The following is a 21,553-nucleotide window of genomic DNA, read 5'->3' as shown; positions in this document are numbered from 1 at the left end:
CACTTATACCCAAAAATTTCATCACTCTGTCCCGTATCCACATTATCCTATCAAAATTAATCATTTGTTTCAATTAATCATTTGTGTTTATTAAATCGTAGAAATGTGTATTTATTTTATTACCGATAGTCCATGTGTATCAAAGATTGTTTACTTGGTAAACTGTGGGCATCCGTTTTGTTATCTTCATCTTCTTCGTCTTCGCCTTCGACGTCAGGTTTTACAGATTCGCTTTCTGACTCAGCCATAATTTGATCAATTAAAGCTTTCGTAATGGTATCCTCATAAAGAATTTTCAAAAGTTTGATAACTTCAACGTGTCATGCAAAATCTTTATTCTTTTAGTACATTAAAATAGCTGTGCCATCGCTCTTGCTTTTATAATAATTCTGACTCAAAATGTTAATTATTTGACTACTTAATCGTTCGATAAGATTCGTAGACTGTTTATAAGGAGGCTTGAGCACTTTAACCTAGCACTGTACACTATGAATCGATTAAACGCGTACGAATTACGAAACTTGATGTATCGATGTTGCCATGGCAAATAACCAACGTTTTGCGAATAGAGGCAAACTAGAGAAAAGTATTTTTATACAATTAATTAACAACGGAGAAATTTGCAGTCCTTGCGAATTTCCAAACGTTGATTTTTAAATCTTGAATGTTTGTATTTAACAAATATTTAATCGAATAATTTTCTTATCTTTTAGTTTCCAAACTCCAGATTTTCGAGTTTTCAAAATTTCGAATCGTAGGATATTAAAAAATTTCACACTTATCGAATTGTAAATTTTAAATAACCAAGTTTAAAAAGATTCAACGTTTTCAAGTCTAAAGGAATTTCAAAAGGAAATAAAGAAGCTCTTCTTCGCAACGATAGGATATATTTAAGAATCATTAGAATGTTGGGTTACATAAGGTACAATTTAATAGTCGTATAATTACTATTGCTTCTTGCACACTCGTACATACATTAACACACACATCTACGAATCTATAGTTTACAGTATCGAAACCCTGTTCCTTGTCATTGGTAGGTTATCAAGTTAGTAAAACGTATTTTGTATTATCAAATAGTAACGATATTGTTTTTCTGAAGACCAATGATAGATCTTATCAACAACGATAATATAATTACCATTTTATACATGTTACGTCTAGTTCTATCTTAAAACCTTAAAGACATTTTACACCCAACTCACTGTTATGTTAGTCGCTTTAATTAAAAGTAAGAATATCCTAGAAAGAGTTAATGAAACTAATTATATATCAGCCCTTTTTCTTCGCTTACGATGTAAATGGTAACAAGAAATATTAATCTCCGTCTTCCAAGACTTCCATCAAAAGCTCGTTGAAATTTTAAATCACGAAACAAGGAACGTTAATTTCATACAAATTTCGTACTTGTAATCCTCTCGATTGTTTAATTCTCTCGCAACATAAATGGTAAAAAAACTATTAATCCCCCATTTCAAATTATTATACCATAATCCCTCTGTATTCAATGATTCGTTATATTTTTCAATCACGAAGGAAGGGACGTTAATTACAAAAGTCTCGAACTCGTAATACCCCCGAGAATAAAAGAGAAAATATTCAAAAATATCGATTAAGGGAGAAGAAAAAAGATAGTCGAGAAGATCTATCATAGAAAGCACGAAACGGCAGGACATCACAGATTTCGTTCTAAACCTAAGTTCATCCTTGGAAAAATCATCCTAGAAACAACCCTTAAACCTCTTCTGGGACACTTTTTGTTGTTTCATTCTTTTTCAAAATCGTCTCTCCCTCTGGTTTCTCTTTCGAGATAATTTCTTTCTTCTGACTTTCTGCTGCCTGTGGCTCGATCAGGCCACCTAAAACAGCCTCAACGTATTCTTCTCTACCCTCGTCGGTGTCAAAAGAGAATCCAATCGATGGGACAAATTCTGTTTTCACCACAGTCTTCTCGGATTTCGTGGCAAACGTGGTCTTCGGCGTAGATGTCGTCGTCGACCTAATATCTATCTTAGAATTCGTTTGAGCAATCGGCACGATCGTCTTATCGGTGCTGGATTCCTCGTATTTATTCGTGTTCCTAAAAAGAACTGCGGTCTGGAAATCAATCGATCTCTGTTTCTCAGGAAGATCAAATATCTTTTTCTGTTCTCTGTAAAGAGGTTCTCCGAAATGCTGCTCTAGCTGATCCAGAATCCCTTCTTTCGATCGAGGAGCAGAAGTTTTCAAGTTCGGCAGCGCAGAACTCTCTTGAGACCTAAATGTCGCTTCATCCGGCTGTTGCACGTTCGAATTTACTGTCTGTAGCTCCGGATTTTGAGCGACTGACAGGGAAAATGGTCGAGGAACTCGGTCATGCTTCATTAATTCCGACATCAGTTGAAGAAGACTGACTGTATTCGGGTTGTTTGCCTTAAAATCGGTTAGATCGGAATTGATAAAATCGTTTCCGAAGTTAGACGCATTTCTCGCGTCCGAAATATTCGCCGCAGTGATCTGTAACTCTGTCATTCTATGAACTTCTGGCTCCAAAGATCTAATTATTTCTAGTTCGTGTATCTCGTCATTGAGAGTCGACGTTTCTTTGCCCTGTTGGGCTATCAGTTTGCTAATTATATCTTGTCCGGTAGGTATCAGCTCCGCGCCTTTGTTCATCGTCAACGTCACTTGGTAAGGCGAATTATTCTTCTCTATAGCTTCTTCGATGTGCTTTAGAGTTTCTGGCATGATGGATCCAAGTAAAGCATTCACGGTCGAGGCTTCTACGCTATCTCTGTCATCTTTCGACTTCTCTTCCAAGCTTCTGCCTGATTCTATGCTCCTATGCGTTACAGGTCTGAAAGTTGACACCGAAGATTCAATATCGACAGATTTAGTCACGGGAGATGTCGAAATTCCGATCGGTCCCTGTGTCGACAATTCTTCGGGGGTTTTAATTATTGAAACACTTCCTGAGGAGTTCACGAAACCTGAAGATGTTATAGCTTTTATAATCTTTGGCGGAGACACGGTGCTTGCACTCACAGAAATCGTCCTGGAATTCTGAACAGCATCATCTGTGGTAAACCGAAGTTCACTCTTTTTATTATCCTCAAGTTTCTCTTCAGTGTCGTTCGTAGATTTGAAAGAAGGATCAAAATGATTTGTGTGAGGAGATTCACCTTCTTCGGGCCTGGTGTAATCTTTCGTTGGACTTTTGGTATTCGATTGATCGGAAAAAGAGGAAGAAAACCACGACCCAGTGGAGGGTACTAGGGGTCTAGCCACTGTACTACCATGATTCTGCAAACTGGAGTCTTCAGAGATCTCTACGTTTCCATAATTGCTCGTTACTCCTGTGTTTCTATCGAAAGAAGTAGACTGATCGACATAATCGTCAGAACCAATGCTCTGGAACCTCGGTATCTCAGTCGTCCTTGAACTAGGTTCATCATTTTGAGTCGTGTAACGATTAAATAAAGTGGATCCTTCAGGTATATCTGGCACCTTTATCTGGAACTTACTTTGCGTCTTTTGAGGAGATTCTAGAAATTCGACTGGTCTAGGCGTTTGAGAACCACTGTCCTCTATATCGATGGAATGTTTCTCATTAAAAAATTCGGAATTTACGTCAGTAGAATTGTTCAAATCACTCGATCTATTTGATATCGAAGAACGTGGTTCGTGAAGATTCGTGCTTGCTTTGATGGTACTTTCGATAATTGACGAAGCGGTCGTTGATGGGAAAGTATTGAAATTATTCAGAAATTCTTCCTTATTCGTTTTGGTGTCTCTTTGATCGTTTCTTTGGTATTGTTCAGTCGTTTCCTCTTTCTTTTCTCCGGGATAACGCGTAGGCTCCGGTCTGACCAAGGTGTATTTAATCTCTTCTTTATTGAAATTAATTCCTCTTTGAGTTTCACCATAAACTTTGGTTTCGTCTCTCGCAGGATTCTGTTCGTCAACGGAGATTCCCCTGAACGACTGATGAAACGCGTGGCCTAGACCAATGCTACCTCTCGTTTCGAAGTCGTCCAGAGGTTCTTCGTCGTTGCTGTTGTGGTTGAATCCTGCGTAGACCCTATCAAACAAAGAACTTCCTCCGTTCGACACTTTGGTACGATTGTAATTAAAATCGTCGAGAACTCTCACCTGAAATCTCTCTTTAGGACGTTCGTCTTTCGTTTCGTCGCTATTGACATCGTCGTAATCATACTCGTAACTCTCCTGTCTACTATAATCGTCATCCCTGTTCGGTTTCCTCAAAGAAACAGCTTCAGATATTTTCAAGTCTCTTCCTAAATCCTGTCTACTCTTGTCGTCGTTCGAGAAGACTCTGGTAGGAGGAGTGACGAAGCTGTTCGACCTACTGCGCGAAAGATAATATTCAGAGCTGTCTATCGCCTGGTCCAACTTGTTGTATGCCAAAGTAGACGATTTGAATGTGGTAGGGACAGTTGGAGAGTAAAATCTCCTAGTTGTAGTGGTGACAGTCGGTACAGTAGGTGCGTAAGATGGTTGGAACTGATTGGTGAACTCGTTGGGCCTTCGATAGGTCTCCTGGAAATCTTTGTTCCTCTGGTTTCCATATCCTGGATCGTTGATCTTCTGAACTCGAATAATCGGCGAATCTTCGTAGGGAGACCTGGATTTCTCGCTAGAATAGAATTTGCCTTGATAATTTCCACTAATTTCCGGCTTTTTGTCTTTGAGCTGATAGGGTGGCAGGAAATCTCGATTGGCAGGTCTGCGATAGTCTTCGAAATTGGTCCTCAAGTCGTTTCCTGTTGTGTCAACTGAAGAATAGTCGAGAATTCTTCCTGGACCTCTTTGATAGTCCACCACGCTTCCAGTTCGATCAGGATCCACCAGACCATCCTTGGTCACGTCTGTTCCTGATTGGAGACTGATCATTGCGTAAGCGTTTCGAATCATCTCGTCGTCATCTTGCTGGTAACTGTTACGATTCACGTCTATGTATTTGCTGCTAGCTGAACAGTCTACTTTGGTCCACCAGTCACAGGTGAGCAGCTTTTGGCTGAATACAGAGCCTATGGGGCAGAGGAAGGAGGAGACCAATACGTCGTGGCACACGTGGAAAACCTGGCATCCCGCCACCTCGTCCGCGTAGTACCCTAAGGAAAATTAGAAATGTTTATTTTTTTACATTATGAGATTCCGTAATAACCTTCGATATCGAAATACAAAATCTGCAATATCTCCACTTTTTGAATATCCGAGTGTTCGGATGGCAGACATTTCCAAAGCTCTCTATCATTCTTTCAATTATTATTTTTAATCCATAGTTTTATAAGAGACTGAAACATTTCACGTACTTGAAAAATTTTTCTAATTCTTTCTTCCTATTTTTCTCTTAGTTAGTAGAGAAATTTAGATTCCAATTCCCTGAATTTCGATATTTCAATACGACTAACTGGGTATTTTATTTTCCATTCTGATAATAACACTATATCTTCCAAAAGAATTTCAACGATTCACCAAAACGAAATATGAACAATTCGATTCGTTATTCAATCGATACTTGGTCAATCCGTGCTCCTGTCTCCTAAATCTTCCTTTATTCAGTTTTTTTCAATTTAAGATAATCGTGCAATAAGCAATGTTTAAGTACGATGCGCGTTACGTAAGGGACGCGAGACGACGTTTCTATGCTTGTTCGACATCTTTCTCTCTTCCTTTGAATTATCTAATAACGCGGTTTCTTCCGCGAGTTTAGACTCGCGATACAAAAGACGCCCCAGTGTTCATCGCGACATGACCTGCTGCTTGGAAATTTCAATTAAGTTGCTTTCTTCATTCTATGAATGCTCGCCACGATTTCTTTCGACAAGAAAATGGATATCGTGTGTATCGAACGTAACAGTGATGGATGACGCATTAAAAGTAGTTACCGAGGTTTCTTTCAGGAAAGAAGGAAAAGTCGAAGTCGTGAGGCTTCGATTTTTATTTTAGAATTGCGTTTGATTTAATGCCAGTTGGACGTGTTAGACATTTTTTCAATTTCGCTATAAGATAGCGTGATTTAGCTTTTTAGAAACCAACAACAAATTATTGAAACCAAACGAGAAAACCAAACAATTTATCGTAATAGAGTCGATAGAAAGAGAGATCGAGGATGTGAGTATTTAATTTCCTTTTTGTAATCATATTAGGGTAATCATATTTGTACTGTCTGTCGCCTAAGCTAGCCAACAACCAGGAAAAATCACGTCGCAAACCTATAAGTAAAAAAACAATTTCCATCTTCTGGACAAATTTTTGATACGGCCAACATCCAGCGAGCTAGAAGCTGTTAAAACTTGGAGAAAGACTAAACAGGATGAAATAAAGGAACACGAATCGCGTGACGTTTTATTCTATAAATTTAGGACGAAATAAATGACCAAAAATCGAACACTTTTCCATTAAACACGGATAAATTTGGAAAAGAATGACAGGTTCTGTAAAGTTCGCGATGATCCCAATTACATGCGTTGCAAGAAGACGTTGCAAGTTTTGGCTAATTTCTTTACACACACGCATATAGAATAAATTTAATTTAATATTCGAAACTGAAACTGTTCAACTCCTCTTTCTATACAAATTTTTAATCAAACGTCAGAATTAAAAAATTAATTTTTAAAAAACTTCAAAGTAATTCCCTTTTCAAAGGAAAGAAAAAACTGAAATCTTCCTCCTGAAAAATTCCCATACAGTAAGATAAAATATTAAGCTTTCGCTATTTTCCATCGGCAAAAGTCAAACACCGTGCCGATTTGTAACCAGCTGAATAACAGCATACTAAGCTTCTGAACGGCGATTGCCTCGCGTCAGAATCGTTTGGATTATCCGTCTGGCCTTTATCTTATTGTTGAGTCGCTTTCGCCGACATTCTGTTGCTTCTGCAGGAACATCGTATAACTGTACAAGATTATCAGGATATTGCTCAATAAAGAAACTATATAACAGAGTATTACACTGAGACTGTACTTTCTTTTGCCTTCTGAAACTCGTTCATATTCGCGCCACTTATCTAAATGGTCGTTGTTCATAACTGTAATTAAGTCTGTGGACGAAATCGCCAACGAACCTGTTATTTTCACAGCAAAGAATCGTGAAACTGACAAAAGATTATTTTCTCGTCGGTATGAACGTTTAAAAGTCCCTAATTTTTATCAGTCAGATTATATCAACAGTTCTCTGGAAGATTTTTAGCGACTGTATGGATTTGACAAGTTTCAATTTCTATCAACCCGATCCAAACTGAACTCGAATCTAATCCAAATCAGGAGATCGAACCTCTCTTCTTCGACTCTGTATAAAAATTTTCTAACAATTCCAACAATCTCCTAAGTTTCAATCGTTATCGTTACTTTGCTTCTGGCAACGTTCCACGAGCTGAAAGTTTTCATAAGACGCAAGAAGAAGATTCATACCAGATCTTGAACGAACACGCGTAGCCGAAGATAAATACGTTTCGTTGGGCGACGCGAACGTTTGCCTTTCCAGCTGAAATGTACATCGGCAAACATTTTCGTGCGATTTTTTGCGACAAGTTTCGCCCCACGGCTAGTGCAACGCTGACCTATTGCGAAACCGAAGAAAATACTGCGAATGGATTTCACAGGTCGCACGTGCTAGCATCGTGTGCGTGAGAGACATCCTTGACATCGATACTGCACGTGGAAAAGCGTGAAACACGTGTGAATCAATGGTAATCGGTCGTAGGATAAAGCTGATGCACGTGGATCTTTAATGGGATACGTACACTCTGAAAACCGTTTGTTTTAATATTTTTTATTAATAATTGGTGTATACTAAATGTCGTTTTGCAGGATTTAAATTTAGTAGGGTAATACCGAAGATCGTAGTTTCATACGATCGATTTAAAATTCTTTATAAATGAGAAAGTTTACGTAATTAAACATGCAAATCCCAAAAGGAAATTATTATTATTATTATTAAGTATATTATTATATAGAGAAGTTTCTTACTTTTACTGCTCTGTTCACGGAGGAAGTGAATATTCTCTTCCATTTGATTCGAAAGATATTCGCGACAAATACGTTCAATTTCGTTTCTACGAACTCTGGCAGAACAATCGGACGAGCAATCTATGGATTTTACTAATATAAATGCCAATTTCAACCGCTTTCTTTCGACCTGAACGGTTAAGATCAAACGGTCATACCATTGCAGTTTCATATGGTTGATTTAATATTCTTCATAAATGAGAAAGTTTATGTAATTAAACATACGAATCCCAAAAGGAAATTGAGATTTAAAAAAGATTTTATATTATTATTATTAAGCATATTATTGTATCGAGAATTTTCTTACTTTTACTGCTCTGTTCACGGAGGAAGTGAATATTCTCTTTCATTTGATTCGAAAAATATTCACGACAAATACGTTCAATTTCAAGCAATCTATGAATTTTATTAATATAGATGCCAATTTCAACCGCTTTCTTTCGACCTGAATGGTTAAGATCAAGCGGTCATACCATTGATTGCTATGTGAAAATTGACTAATTCTGACGTGGTTGCATTAGCTGTTCGAACAGAATCTCTTCGTGTACGTAGTAATTCGCAGCATTATGAAGTGAAATTGAGGGTAAAGGTGTACGTAGATCTGTTTCGATTTTATTCCGAGGAATTGAATTGCATCTAGAAACATACTCGCTTCGATTCTATATATCAGTCACTGCAGAAATCTTTTGTCTTATATTATCTGAAAATCCCAAGTATTTCAGCGAAAAATTACGAATGCAAAATTGTAAAATAACGTGGCCGATGTATTGCTTCCGGGAATAGAGAAAGAGAAATATTATTTCTAGAAGAAAAAATCGGAAATCCATCGAGAATCGAGATATTTACAAGACACTTGTTAGCTTGTTAGATTAACAATTAATTGCTCTAACTATTTCTCTAAAACTTATCGTACAGTTATATTATACAAAGTACCTTTGTTTCAAGATAATTGGATTACAACTATAATTAGTTATATTAACTACAAAAATATAATTCAATCTATGTGTAACGATATAAATAGTAAGTAAGAATTATATCAACTTTATGATGAAATTCTATGCGAATAAATCTCTTATCTTGTAAAGATTTTTATTCCGGAATGATGTATTAACCATATACTGAGTTTTACGAAGGTAGAAAAAGGAGCAATTTAGTTCACCTCGTGAGCGTCCCTCGCACGTGAAACCTGTCTGAGGGAGCGTCGTGTATGCCGGATAATCAATACCTGGTTCTCCTGGCACGTTCCTCCTAATGTCTGACAAATCTAAAACAAAAAAATGAAAAGAACATACAATCGCTTAGTATTCACTGCTCGCTTAATAGTCGAACAAGAAGCGTCGAATTAATAAACGTGAATAATATTAGCCAAATGAATTGGATAGCCATGCCATTGATTTTATATTGCGAGTTATTATCGACGATAAAACCGACAAGATATTCCAAAATTACATCGTATATTGTAGTAACAAATTGGAGAGAATGGCAAGCATCTGCAGATCGTCTTAGCATGACATTAAATAAATATCATCGAATGACTGTGAGCATTTCAATGAACTTTGAACGATGCGATGATTGTGCTCGTATATGCTAAGAACGAAAGGTATACATTCTGAATTATGGTAAATGTTACGATGATTATGAATGGCCTGTTAATTGTTTGTTCGAGCAAACACACTTACGTTTGTTTAAAACTCCAACTTCTTGCAAAGCATAGAAACTTTCACTTTTTCAACAACTAAATATCAAATTTCAGGCTCTTAGACTTTTTAGTGAAAAATCGTTAAAAAAATTCTTTTGTACTCCACCAGATCTTTAGATAAATTATACAAGTGATCCATTTCGTAAAAGTAAAGAATCATTGGAATTCGATTAAATCTCTTTGTTCTATGTTCCATAAAATATTTATTTCAATATGCATTTCTTCGTCGATTCTTCAACTTCGAAGATAAAGTAAAATTACAATAAATCCAATCATGGTAGATTTTAAATAATGAGAAAATTATCGATTGAATTTTATTCTTTCATTTCTCCGTGCAGTATGCAACAGAATTTATTTAAAGAGGACAAGGTTATTCATATATAATTCGATAAGATAATACGTAATCGTAGAAAGTGTAAATGTAAAATATCTGCTCAGCCAGAAAAGAAATATTCAAAACCGAATAAACAATGATTAAAATGAAAGCTTCGACCAACACAGATTTCACGTGGAGAAACTGAATCATCACGTGCCAGGCCTTACATAAAGGAGCATAATGGCTCGTGGTGAGTCAAGGTCGTGAAAAACACCTCGTCAGGATAATCCAGCGTGTGTGACATTTAACAGGACGTGTTCGCTTCGTTTACAGCGCCACACGTGATTTCTTCGGTTTGCTTCTTGTAAGTCGCGAGAGGTTTCACGTGACCTATGGCGCGATTTTTCCATCATCCGTCATACCTAACGCCTTTCACGCCACTTGATAATGTCCTCGTCCGACGACTCTGCTTTTTAATCCAACGGAACGTCTATCACTCGGTATTTAACTATGTAGGTTCATACTTTGCGAAGATGGAAAAATAAAGAAAAATTATTAATAATCTCGGTAATCAGGATTTTTCCTTCGTACCTGTAAAAGAGACTGTAACTCGCAATTATATCTTTAATGGAGGACCTTCGTATAGCAATTTAGATTCACCCATCGATTTCCTCGTAATTTCTGTACTTAATGTTAAAGGTGTCGATACTAATTTGCCTCGTTTTGATAGATCATCGTCGTAGTGAGAAGTTCTTCGGCTTGGTGTAAGATTGATTGTACCTTGCGTTAAACAGTCTTACGCTTGTCGAGAGGAGCAGTAATTTTGTACTTTTCGTGAGGCTGCTTAGAAGCCACGTAGAATCTTGAAAATATACGTATAATATGAGAATATAAAATTGCAGAAATGCAGAAGATAACGAGAATCTTGGAAATATTTTGCAACACGAATCCTCGTTTCTAATGATCGATCATTCATAACGAGTGTCTGTTTTTAACAACACTGGCATCGATCGATGGAATCGGTGTCAACGCGTAATTAATCGAAGAAAAAGAAACAAGATGAATAACATCATACCGCCTAAGCGTCGGAGAATTAGCATATTGCGAGTCCTTTTTATTCGCACCTCCGTTCCTATGACAATGCTCTTTGTTGACTGTAGACGTATTAAATAATCGTGTCAATGAATAAAAATGATGTCACGAGTTATTAATTGCTGGGGACATAAGAGTAAAGTAACTGTGATTGCAGGCAAATAAAATCTAAAGATGAAAATTGAGAAATGTTAACGAGAATTCATCCGCGCAGTGGAGATTTAATGGAAAGTCAATTTTAGTTTTTATATTAGAAATTGCGAGAAAACGAAGGGACTCCTTGACCCGTCCCCATTCTCCGACTGATTATTTTCATAGAATCACTTTACAGATAGTTATCGTCGTTCCTTGTTAAGGATCTTTCTATTCACAGTGCCATCGACTTTGTTAGGTAGCATTGTTCAACCAGTTATCAATTATTACGATGGCTGACAGTATCTGGCAGCGATATTAAATCCAGACGTTACAAATTTTTCACACTTTAAGTAACACACGGCGATATAGACTCGGACATTGTTGAAATAAGATACTTGAAAAATGATCATTCGAACGATATATATCATCTCGTTCGATTACATGTCACTTTATATCATTTTACGAGATCGAAAGTTAAGATAATTACAATTTCAAGTTACATTCCTCTGTACGTTGCATCTCGATAAAACAAGATAATTCGTCGATTCGACGAATTTCGTGATTTTACGGTTAATTGGCATAAAATTAAATCATTAAAATCGCTACGCGTTAATTAGTAAGGAATTTCATAGAAAAAAAAAGACAAGAAACGAACAATCTACCTGTTTTCTCTTGGTATGGATCGTACTGGCCACCAGCAGATCCGTAACTGTCGAACGCTCCCTCTTCTTCCGGATCGAAGAACTTCCTGAAACGACATCGTAGGCTTGTTTAATCGTACGCACGCATCCGCGTGAATACACGCGAAACGAAACGAACGCAATACCTCCCCCTGGTACCATCAATGGCTCTTCGTGACAGGAAGCTCCTCCTTGGAATTTCATGTTCAAGACTGCCGTGAATGTTGCATAAGACCAGCGTCACGAGATCTGTGCAAAGAGGAGTGCCTCTACTAGAGATGTTACATAGGCGAATGATTAAAAATATAATAATAATAATAATAATAATAATAATAATAATAATAATAATAATAATAATAATTCCAAGTAGAATAAAAATCGTGTATGTAGTCTGAGAAAAATAATATGCAAAACACGGTTAACCACTGGAATTATGTTCACTTTATGAAACATCGAGGATATCGATACGTCTTTGCACGAAGAAATATCTTTCTAGCTTTAAAAAATACCTCTCTGGAGAGGTTAATTTGCAAACTTTTTAAAATTCTTCTCGTCTTCCGCGTGATGAATCGCAGCAGTTATACTCTCGATCCGCGATCGTAGGATACATCGGTACCTGTTCGGAAAAACGTTATATCTTTTTGACTTTAAAAAATGCGTCCTTCGAGAGATTAATCTGCAAACTTTTTCAAATTCCTCTTGTACCCCGTAAGATTAATTTCAACGTTTGAATTCCCAAGCTTCGGATCTGCAAGTTTTCCCAATGTCTCGGTCGATACAGCAGCGTTTATTTCCATTTCCAACGCTTGCAAAGGAAACGCATGGCGTAGCCGCTTATCATCTCCTCCCGATCCGCGAATTCCACTTTCTACTTCGCGTTATATACGCGTACATCGCTGCTCCTCCAACGCCGGATCCCCCGCAACAACATAACATCGCCCCTTTACGATTCCCCTCTAATCGATACACTCATTCACAGCTCGTCGCTTCTAATGACCATCTTTCCCTCGACTGTCATCCAATCATGTAAAACAACAAAGTCGAGCGAGACAATAGCCTCACGATCCGGTTATAGGCATCCATCGAGTTCGAAAGCGAACCACTCGAGATGACTCGTTTAGTATTTTATACGTTAGAACCAGTACTCGAGCGCTCTATTTCGAGAATATTTGAACGTGCGTTGAAAAAGCTGGCGCGTTTTGTTCGTCGTAAGAGAAAGAAGGCGTTCTATGTCGCGAAACGAATTCGAAAGTTTGCCAAGGCGCAAGTAAAAGTAGGAAATTTCGATCAATTTTCGAGATGTTAGCGAGCACAAACGACCGATTAGCGTTATCCGATGACGGGCTTTTAACGCTATTAATAGCGTTAAACGTTCGCGTCTCTCGTAATCGATTAGACAGTCGTTTATAATTATTTCAATTAGATTAATTAAATCGATTTGTTTTCTCGTCCTCGCAGTCGTTTTTGAGAAACTGACCGAGGCCAGCTCGTCTCGATTTCGTCGATACCCGGTTTACTAAATTTATATGCGTAATAAAGAAGTGGCGATCAATTTATTCAAGAAACAGGTTATAATGACAGTTTGATGAAAAAGTCGTGATTTATTAGGATCGTAATAATTTGTTTTTTAATTTCATTGCTCCTTCCATTGCAATCTATTATTCGTTCAAACGAAATTGGTTAAGGCGACCAACCAGAATTTTTCCAACGTTAATTTAACGAAAAGACTGTGATTTATTAAGATTCTAACACGTACATATTCATTTGGTACTTCCATCGTCTCTCTAACCACAGGCCACTAGTTATTTAACAAATTTGTTAACCAATATTATCCGACCAATACAATTTAGTAACATCCTCGTATATTAACTTCTCGTTTTCCTCGTCTCTCTGACCACAAGCTACTAATCGTCTCAAAAACTATTTAAAGTTATTCGGTTGGCAACTGAGTGATTGCGGATTTTGTCATTATGTGGTATTGACAAAATCCGCAATCACTTAGTTGCCAACCCAATACTTTAAAGCAGAATTTTAACACGCATACAGATATATATACAGGGTGGTTGGTAACTGGTGGTACAAGCGGAAAGAGGGTGATTCTACGCAAAAAAAGAAGTCGAAAATATAGAATAAAAATTTTTTTTTTTTAATTTTTACATCGAGACAACGATCTACAGTGAGATCCGTTATAACGAGACGCGATAAAGTGCAGGCGTACCGAGCGAAAATTCAAAGTCGATTTTCTCGAAAACAAAGCCTCGAACGAAAAATTTTTATTCTATATTTTCGATTTCTTTTTTCGCGTAGAATCACCCCCTTTCCGCTTGTACCGCCAGTTACCAACCAGCCTGTATATACATTTATTCTTTTAATTAACTGTTCGAGCTGGAGCTATCGTTTGTCCGAAAAACTAGTTAAAATGTCCAATTAATCTTCGTTTCAACTGTAATTTCGTGAAAAGGCCGTGATTCATTAAGATTCTAAAATCTTTTCGCTGTTTGTCTCGAGAACACAAACAGAAAATTGAATTGCGACGAGTCTATCACGAAAGTCTCTGCCTTAGTCACTTGACCTGACAATTTAGCGTTTAAGATAATTTAGGAGAAACACCTATTGTTCCTTAATGATCGCTGGTCTTTTTTCTGCCTTCTTCGTTCTATGTAATTCGTGATTCTGTCAGTAGAATCTCTGGCGACGTTTCGTCACCGCTGTATAGTCGCAACTATTATAATTCATATTTGCGGGCCGCGAGTTGCATTAACTCAGAACACTGAATTTCCATCGTCTCTGACGCACACTCTGGTTACTGCAACAGACATTTGCTTCCATTTTATTACGAAAAGAATCCTTGTGACGAAATTCTAGTGACGCACTGAGTACATCATTAACCTGTACTCCAGTGACTATAATTTAAGATATAATGGCTATATCGTACAATATTTTTATAGACTTGACAAGAAGAATAGAAAAATCAGCCTTTTCGATTTATTTACACAGGTAACTGAATCTTGACGCAAATTTTTTACTTTTTACGAAACGCAGCGGTACATGTTAATTAAACTGATCTTGTGAAAGAACTGTCTGCTTTTGTTTCAAGATATTTAAGCCGTAATTGGTAGATCCATTCGAAGGAAATATAATTTAAAGATTGTACTTCTCTCAAAATTCAGTTTCATTTTTACGACAATTTAGATTCCTCAATTAGATTTCTCTGTACTTTTATCGTGTTTCTTCTTATTTAACGTAGGTATTTCTATTGATACGTGTTTCGAAAAAGATATAGTTTTCGTTTTATTTCCAATCTATAATAAGTATTAACTTATTATAAATAATTAGCCATGTCACTGCGCCACGCCAGAAAAAATTACTGAAAATTCTCAATGCGAGAATTGATTGTAAATTTTAATAAATAAAGTAAAAAAAGAATTTCTAATCTTATAATTAAAATAAAATAATTATAACTACAGCTTGGTCGAAAATTCGCGGCTTAACTTAAAAATTAAGGAATTTTATCGCGTAATATTTATAGTATAATACTGTTTCATAGAAAGATATTCTTTAATTAATTCATTAGAATATAGAAATCTATAAATGTATACAGTCTAAAAATACATCTAAAAAAAAAAGACGTAGGAGAGCAGTTTCAGGTTTTGTCTCGGACGCTTTCTCGCGTGTAACCTAATTAAAAAAGTATAGCGCTCAATGATGTCATTGAGAATGCGAGATAACGGGATCGCGTGTCGTGGGAGGGGCAATTATTGTTCAGAATCAGAGTTCCATGGATTCCACACGGTTGATACTCTTGTTCGGGAGATAAAAATGTTTCTTGCGAGGCTCTATACTCGCGGTAGATGTTGGCATTAAAAAGATGAACGCAAGAAAGGTCACGAAGTTGGATGGCTAAGAAGTTGGAAGCCGCGCATACCGTAAATCGTGAAAGACCAGGTCATTCGGTTAAGTTTTCATGTTAAAAGTCACTCGTTTGCATTTTTAATTACAGATGTTTCGTTGCCATCTAGATACTGTTTAGTATACTTATTACGTAATTCAGTTAATTTTTCGAAAGTTAGAATTCTTTTCTTTTAATTTATTTCGTTGAGATTGTTTCTTCTTTTTCATACTTAACTCCAATCTCTTACCCTTTCTGTACTTTTCAACTTTTTATCGTGTAAAATTATACCAATTTAAAAAGAACAAATATGTTACTTAAAATAGATTTTATTTGTTTCAAAACGCAAAATAATATTTTAGATGATGTACAAGTATTCAGTAATTTTTCTGCTAATACCTAATTTCTTCAATTTCTTAATATTTCTCAAATAATATTTACGATTAAGAAATTATTCGGCACTTCGCGTGTAATTTGTTTCAACTTCATCGAAGTTGACTATTACAAAGTTTGTACTGCTTTTACTGTTCTATTCAGCTCTTTGTTTCATTCACGCTCCATTCTCACTGTCGTCACGAAGAAACCAGTAGCCACGTTAAATTCAATTGCAATTCGATCAGCTACTGATTGATGCACGGCTGACGGTGAGAATTTATCTGTGAAAGGATGTTACGCAATTTCTACATGTATATTCGACGACGTAAAGAATGAACTGTAACGAGCGAAATAATTACAAGATCATCCCTCCGTAATTTACACGCGATCCATTAAATATATCGACAAATTAGAATATCTTTTTCACCTAAAATAGAAAAGGTTCCATTTCGTTAAAATGGAAGAAACGCTCAAAAAGAAAGATAAAAACGCTAACAAAGAATGTTACCTTCTTTTCCGGGACATTAATTAAGAACTTTTAATTAAGAAGATAATTAAAATATATCCGAAGAGCGTAACTCGTAAAAATGAAAAAGTCACGACAGAATGATAATACTTTAACTAATAAGGAACTTCGATCAGATGCACGAGGACTCTTAAGAAGTTACGACAGCAAAAATTCCAATCTGTATTTTATCTAATCTATCGTGACAATCTGCATGTTACTTCCGATCAATTGAATCTCTCGTTCATTCGTACAATCGTAACAGAATTTCGTTGTATACACCGAGTAGAATCGTGAGAACATATTTACGTGTTCCTGTCTCTCGTGCAGTTCACGAATCACCAGGATTTCACTTGTATCGCGCGAAGGCGGAACTGCAGATTTAACATATATCGCAGATTAAAGAAAATTATTTCCAAGTTTGTTGCATGCACAATCAGGTTCAAATGTTTGACACACTTTTTTCTTTTTCGACGAAACATACCTTTCCGTGTGTTTTTCTGACAGATCGGAATATCGTAACTATAGAATTTTCGTTTTCACATATAATTAGATACGATTAGCTTCGATACTATAGAAGAATAATATCGTAATATTTATTTCTCGAAGGAACTGTCCGTTCGATTCTTAGCACGCTGCAAACTTTCCAGAGGAAGTGTAAATAAAATATCTCAGAGTTCATTGTTATATCATGGAAGGCAGATCTATTATTTCACCAATTTATTCGCCAAGTAAATGCCAAACGAAATAAATTACGCCCACACAACAGCCGCAATGTTGAAACAATGATCTTCCAATAGATTAATCCCTCTAAAGCTCGTTATTTCTGAATTCTGTTAAGAAGTATCAATGAACTGAGAATTAGACGAAAATGAAGCAAATTACTTTACACTCGGTGCTTCGTACTTATAGAATATTCATGTTGACATAATTCCTGAATATTCATCGTCTAGAAATTTATGTGCAGACAGTACGAGGCAAACCTGCGAAAGTGACTCGGGACGAACCGAAAATTGTTGATTTTTTGGCGAGATACACAGCTGCAGTTACGTACGATACAAAGTATAAACAGTACGAGGCAAGTCTCGTGAGAAATCGCCAGCATGACTGTACTTAGGAATCGTGAACTTTGCTATTTTGTGTCTAATCGCTGCACTACCTTGACCTATAGACGACATTTTTAATTTTATTAATTTGTGATACGTTCATAAGGTTTTAGCCACAAAATACCGGACACATAATGTGGTCTTGTAAAATGGCCCCAATATGCGCCGATCGTACCCGGGAAGCATCTGACTATCCAATTTTATTAATTACGGTTTAAATTAAGATTTAAAGGATTGTCAGAGATACTTGATCGTTATTCCTTGAGATAGTTCATTTACACCGAAGGTAGTTCTAGTATTAAAGTATCTATTCGTCCCTTTTTACATTCTCTTATCTTTAACTAACATCAGCTTCGTACTTCTGTTAAAAATATAGCTGTCAAACTACTCAATAGCTATGCTTTTTTCTTCGACCGTCACTGAGGACACAAAAGCTATCAACCAACGCGTAAATATAGCCATTGCCGTCATTGTAATATACTTGTCACTTCTCGTAGACATTCTTTCCTTACATTCGATCATCTTTCGGATAGGAGCCAAACGTTTCAATAAAGATTTAAGTCGAACCTTTCGATACATGCTAATGCAAGACACGACACAAAGTTAACGCGAGTAAAAATCGACTTCAATCCGACTATAAATACGATATCGCAAGTCAGATGTGCTGGTACATAAAAAATGGGACTCCTCGAATCAACCACAAACTGTACACCTCGGAACAAATGAGCATACCATACGAAGCAAACACGGTGTGATCCAATAACTACGAATCAGATAATTCATGAATGAAACAACTATAAATCGAATATAGCGATTCGATTACAGATACTTGGCGCCAACTGTTAATCAAACATGTAGCTTTAATTTCGAATTGAAAATCGAATACAAACAAATTAAACGTTACAATGCAACAACTATGAATCAGACAACCATAAACCGAATACCACTATTCAACTGTGGACACTTTGTACCAAGCGTTAGTTAAATATCTAACCTTAATCCCAGACTAACAGATCAACCACAAGCCGCACACCACAAATCAAACAACCGCTGCTGTACAAATTAGGTACACGTTGTAATCCAACACCTACGAATTAAATAACCATAGAGCTGACACCATCGATCAATTACGAAGTGCTTCATTAACCCACCATTAATCGAGCACCACGAATTAACTACGAGCCAGACACCTCAAACCATGTCAAACCACGTCAAACCCTCGTCAACCGAACACCTTCTAAGGTCATCCGTTAACACGCGATTCGATCTTCGTTTGGGGACGATTTCTACACCTTCTTGGGCTAACCAATGGACAGCTCTTACCTGTCGCTGAGGGAAAAGACCTACGTTTCCCATACAGGTAAATCGATCTGACTCTGTCGAAGTCGAGCGTAGCCTGGGAGGAATCGGCCTCGAATCGTACGCTATACGGTAGAACGCGGTCGAAATCGGATTCCTGTTCACGTTGACGACACTTACACAGAACGGGCAGCGTGGTCGGCATTTTGTCGCACGTTGCATGAGTGTCCCGGCGAAGGTGTCCGACGTCGAACGTTCGGCCAGCGTGTAGCAGCCGATGCACTGCGACTACACCGATCTCCTCTCGAGTCTTCTTCCAAGCTTCTGAACGAAAGGGAAGGGATCCGCACCTCTTACCTTTCTTCTTCTCGCTTTCCACCTCTCACCCGCGCCAATACACGCATCGGTCATCCCTCCGCGAGAGGAATTTCTGCCGCGCCTCTGACAACAAGGAAATTTGGTAAGCTACACGATATACGAGTGACGGAGACGGAACATTTGGTTTTCGCGAATTTTTTACGATACAGCGCGATTTTGCAAATTGGAAAATAAAAGTTATCGTAAAAGTTGCGATAATAGGAAAATTATCAGTTTTGGAATGTAAAGACTCTCGCGATGGTACAGCTACGGTATCTTTTTAAATAATTTATCTTTCGAACAGTCGTCTAGATAGGATACAGGGTGCCTTTAGCCTTCTTCCAATACTAAATTTAGACTGCACCGATACACGTAACAAATGCCAAGTTTATATCGTAGAAGAAACACGCAGGAACGTTCCTGATTATATTCTGCTCGTTCATACTGGCCAAACGGTACAGTTTTGGTATTTTATTATAGACAGAACGTTTATTCGTTTGGGCAAAATTGAAAAATATACGGAATACGCGTAATACGTTATAATATTTACAGGATGAAACGAATCTGTACTTAGGATGCTTCCTTTTAGTTGTATCCATAAAAGATTCAATCGAAACCAATCGAATCGATACAACTCCAAAATCTCTAAGCACATCCTCTTGCCCTTCTCTGCAAACCACTCTAATCTCCTCGATATTGGTACAACATATACCACGTAATGAGACTTTCAAACACGTCAGAACCGTACCTGATCACCCTTCGTTCTCCCATTTCTCCGTCGATTGGTATCAACCGACTATCCAGAATCCCCGTTCCATTCACCTAGAAAACGTCTGCCAGTCGCGTCGACGAACCATTCGAGTGGAAAGTGTCGCCGGCGACGTTTACAGACGTAGGATCCCACCATTCGCGCGGACACGTCGCATCTGCCATTCGTTTCCAGTCGTCGGATTCCATCGAAGAATCCCAGGTGTTCGCAATTAAAATGGAAAGTAGAGCGAGCCCGATAAAGTTAGCCAGCCGAGGAACACCTCGAGGGAGCTGACGACGTTGCGTGGATCGATCTGCTTTCGATAGCTGGATTTTACCGATGTTCTGACCGCCGAGGAAAGAACTACGCGCCGAAACGGGCGTAACGCGGTTCGATGCCTCGTCCCACGATCTTTGCCACCGATCTGACATTTATCGTAGGTTACCCTGTGTCTCCGTTCCTTTGCGTTATGTTGGCATCGAAGGTTCCATCGATTGGTGAATTTAAAACGGGCTATAACGAACATTTTCTGCGGCTATTTCGAAGATCTTCGACGTTTGTCGGTTTAGGAAGATCCAAGGCGAGGATGGGGCTGAGAAGGAGGATTTTGACTGTTCCCGAAGGACATTTTAGGTCTCTGAGTTTACAGATACAGCGGTGATCATTGCGACAAGATTGGGAATTAAATTACCAGCGTAGGAAGATACGTGGCTAGAGATTTTTCCGATTTGTCGATACAAGGAACATAGAACGCTGAATTTGGCTTGTTTCTATCGCTCGGAGGAAGTTTTAAGTTTCTCGGTTAATGGTTACGATGGTTTTAGTTAGGAATGGATTGAGAAAGAAGATGGCTAGAGATTTGTTCGACTCGTTGGTTTAGAGAAACGGAGGAGGATTTGACGTAAAGGAATCAGGTTTCCTCTCACTTTGTACATAACAAACGAGACAATAATACAAAGAGTAAATACATCGGGCGTATCTGCGTTCGAAAGAACAACGTCCCACATTCTTTTTGTTCTGCAACTGCCATTTCCATCCTCCACAGTTATGGCAGGAGCAAAGGTCTCTCGAATATACATATATATACAGGTACAAGCGACCTAAATGTACGCTGCATCGATATCTCGGCGCGTGTAATTGAAGAAACAGGACACATTATGTAAGTTCGGTGACATTGCCTCCGTTCTGCACACACGCCTCGCCTCCACCTTTCTCTCTTCCTCGACTTTCTTCCTTTCTTCTTGCTCTGTTTATATCACTCCACCCTCCTCTTCATCTTTCATCCAACATCTCATCTTCTTCCTCCTTTCTTCCATCTTTCTTCTTTTCTTTCTTTC

The 21,553-nt window shown here is 37.7% G+C and overlaps 1 protein-coding gene across 1 annotated transcript; it reads right to left on the bottom strand.

Moving 5' to 3' along the window:
• Positions 1-867: 867 nt before the first annotated feature.
• On the bottom strand, positions 868-20,707 carry LOC117207181. The gene is made up of 6 exons (XM_033447126.1): positions 20,214-20,707; positions 19,289-19,549; positions 12,081-12,183; positions 11,917-12,002; positions 9,172-9,276; positions 868-5,114 (listed from the first exon to the last, which is right to left on the bottom strand). The coding sequence occupies exons 2-6, from the start codon at positions 19,311-19,313 to the stop codon at positions 1,735-1,737; spliced, it is 3,699 nt and encodes a 1,232-aa protein (XP_033303017.1). The 5' UTR covers positions 19,314-19,549; positions 20,214-20,707; the 3' UTR covers positions 868-1,734.
• Between the last annotated feature and the right edge of the window lie 846 nt (positions 20,708-21,553).

The sequence above is a fragment of the Bombus bifarius genome, unplaced genomic scaffold (assembly GCF_011952205.1).
Source record: "Bombus bifarius isolate JDL3187 unplaced genomic scaffold, Bbif_JDL3187 scf7180000008023, whole genome shotgun sequence".
NCBI lineage: Eukaryota > Metazoa > Arthropoda > Insecta > Hymenoptera > Apidae > Bombus > Bombus bifarius.
Note: the sequence above shows the minus strand (reverse complement) of the source record. Positions and strands in the feature narration are given on the sequence as shown.

Coding starts and splice junctions, on each gene's coding strand:
- LOC117207181 (XM_033447126.1), bottom strand. CDS start 19,313: ATGCCGACCACGCTGCCCGTTCTGT. Junction 12,003..12,080: donor ATTGATGGTACCAGGGGGAG/GTATTGCGTTCG, acceptor ATGTCGTTTCAG/GAAGTTCTTCGATCCGGAAG. Junction 9,277..11,916: donor TCCATACCAAGAGAAAACAG/GTAGATTGTTCG, acceptor TTTTTGTTTTAG/ATTTGTCAGACATTAGGAGG.